The sequence below is a fragment of the Sprattus sprattus genome, assembly GCF_963457725.1.
Source record: "Sprattus sprattus genome assembly, chromosome: 8".
In the NCBI taxonomy this organism is placed as follows: Eukaryota; Metazoa; Chordata; class Actinopteri; order Clupeiformes; family Clupeidae; genus Sprattus; species Sprattus sprattus.
In genome coordinates this window covers 7,293,900-7,296,110 of record NC_137927.1, presented here as the reverse complement: position 1 = coordinate 7,296,110, position 2,211 = coordinate 7,293,900, and the positions used below count along the sequence as shown (strand labels likewise).

Genomic DNA, 2,211 nt, shown 5'->3' with positions numbered 1-2,211 from the left:
TTGACATTCCTCTAAACGTTGTTAGAGAATGGACAGTTTTGTGAATAAATTCTTTACGACTTCCGTGTTTTCTGTGCTCTCCAAGTTAAATTCCCTCATCCCACACTCCCTCTCTTTTCTGTGTCTGTACGACACATCAGATATCTCTTGAGTACGTATTCCACACCAGTCTTTTATTTGCAATATTCGTTAAAATTAGAGTTATTTGCTTTTATTAATTTGTTTCTGTTTTAAACCAAATACAGTAGTAAAATGAATTGCTCCTGGACCATTTTACGCGCATCATAGGAAATAGTGTGAGAATGTTTAAAGTAACACTATGCAACAATGACACTTTTTGAGTTATGGTTTTATAGGCAACTAGTTTTAGAACCATCCTAAAAGTCATTTTGATTCCATATTGTCATGTGAAGGACAGATAAACACCTGTCTTTCCAACTACCCATCCAGGATGTGCAATGTGTAGTTCTGTGTCATGGATGGAACCCCTTGCAAAATGGAAAAGCTTTCACAGCATGACATTGCCAGCTATACTGCCAAAATATACCAGTTAGTGTGTTGGCAAGCTTCTATCAGAGTCAACTGGGCTGTTGGTGGTGTTCTCAAGGTTTTTGCATGCCTTTTAGGTAGTAAGCATGCTAGTTTTGGAACAGAACTCCTTATTGCTGCTTTAAGATGGTTAGAATTTCAGTGTTGTGTCCACTGCCTTTCAGTCGAACGCAGACGCACACACTTGTATGACGATGGGTAGAGTGGTGTTTGAGTGTGTGTGTGTGTGAATGAGAATGTATTTCAAGGGAGACCAAAAGAAAGACGGACACTCAGGTAAAAAGAGGAAGACGTGTATTTCAGCAGGGTCTGGAGGCTCACACAGATTCCACCTGAGTGGACACACACAACCTTTCAACCCCGACCCTCCTGCTGGAACACAGCTATGGGTCACAAAACTACAAGCAACTGGGGAAAAAACAAACATTAAAAACAAGCAAAAAAAGAAAAAAAAGAAAAGAGAAGTTGATCAACACTGGACATTCTCAACCAGTGCAGTTATACTGTAGCTAAAAACACATGCTCACACACAGCCCAACTCTGACAAGTCCGCCTCTGTCACAGACACACACACTCCCATACTGAGCGGCTACAAACACACAGTCATTCTTACAACACACACCGCTACAAACTCCTCCTTTGACACACATTTGATCTGACAAAAAGTCACCCCCCCCAAAACACACACTCTGAGCATGTTGTATAGTGTGTGTATGTTTCAGAGCTGGAGGGCGCAGAACTGCTGGTAGACAGCCAGGATGTGGGGGTCCAGCTCGGCCGTGAACAGTAGATGCTCCAATGTCCCCACGTACTGCTGGATGGTGCTGTGATGCTACACACACACACACACACACACACACACATAAAAAGAGAGGAAGAATCTCTGTAAATTTAAAGTGGCATTATGTAGGAATTGTACTTCAGGGTAAGGGTAAGCAGTTTTACCTTAAAATAACAGCTTTAAAAAAATTGGGGCGCTACAAAGACGTTTAATATGGAGAATAGCTTCTGTGCCATTGCCATACCAGGGTCCTCGGCATATTACTTTATGTTATGTAGGTTTGCCTGAAGCCGCCCGGTTATTACTGTCTGCCGAACTAGCAAGTCACTTATTTGCCGTTTTACTTTGTCTTGTGTTGCACTTGCTAGGTGTTTGACTGTGTTAGGAGAGTTGTTGACTCACTAGTTTGTCATAGTGTCAAAGTAAGCAAATTTCAAGAGGTTTCGCTAGGTTTAGCAGCTAGTATCTCGTTAGTGATTAGCAATTCCTCCATTGTGTGTGTTGTAAGTGTGTGTGCAGTTAGGAGAGAGGGAGAGGAAGAGGCGTACCATGAGGAAGACCTGCTGCAGTCTCTCAATGCAGATCTTATACCAGCTGGTGTTGAAATCGATGCCTCCAGTCTCACAGCGGACCAGGTGCTCAGTCAGCATCATGATAAACCTCTGGGGGGTGGAAGAGAGTTTGGGAGGGAGTTAGTGCAAATGTTCTAGGAAGAAATTCTCTGCACTGAGCTCCTGGGTGAACTCTGACCTTTGACCCACCTGAAAGATGACAAGGAAGAGGTTCTTCTGTTCGCTCTGCGCCGACTCCACCTTCTCCTGCAGACGCTCTATCTGCTCCTCCAGCTGCATGTCCTCGTCCCCACTCAACTTGTCCATTTC

General features: G+C 43.6%; 1 protein-coding gene across 1 annotated transcript in view; it reads right to left on the bottom strand.

Annotated features, from left to right (window-relative positions):
• Positions 1–826: 826 nt before the first annotated feature.
• The window catches only part of ncbp1 (nuclear cap binding protein subunit 1), an 11,908-nt gene continuing 10,523 nt past the window's right edge, over positions 827–2,211 (bottom strand). Inside the window, exons 21-23 of the mRNA XM_080843987.1 lie at positions 2,092–2,211; positions 1,879–1,992; positions 827–1,381 (exon numbers count right to left, since the gene is read on the bottom strand). The exon at positions 2,092–2,211 is cut by the window's right edge and continues 21 nt beyond it. Coding sequence (XP_080700113.1) covers positions 1,268–1,381; positions 1,879–1,992; positions 2,092–2,211 — 348 coding nt within the window. The 3' untranslated portion in view covers positions 827–1,267. The remainder of the gene's footprint in view (positions 1,382–1,878; positions 1,993–2,091) is intronic.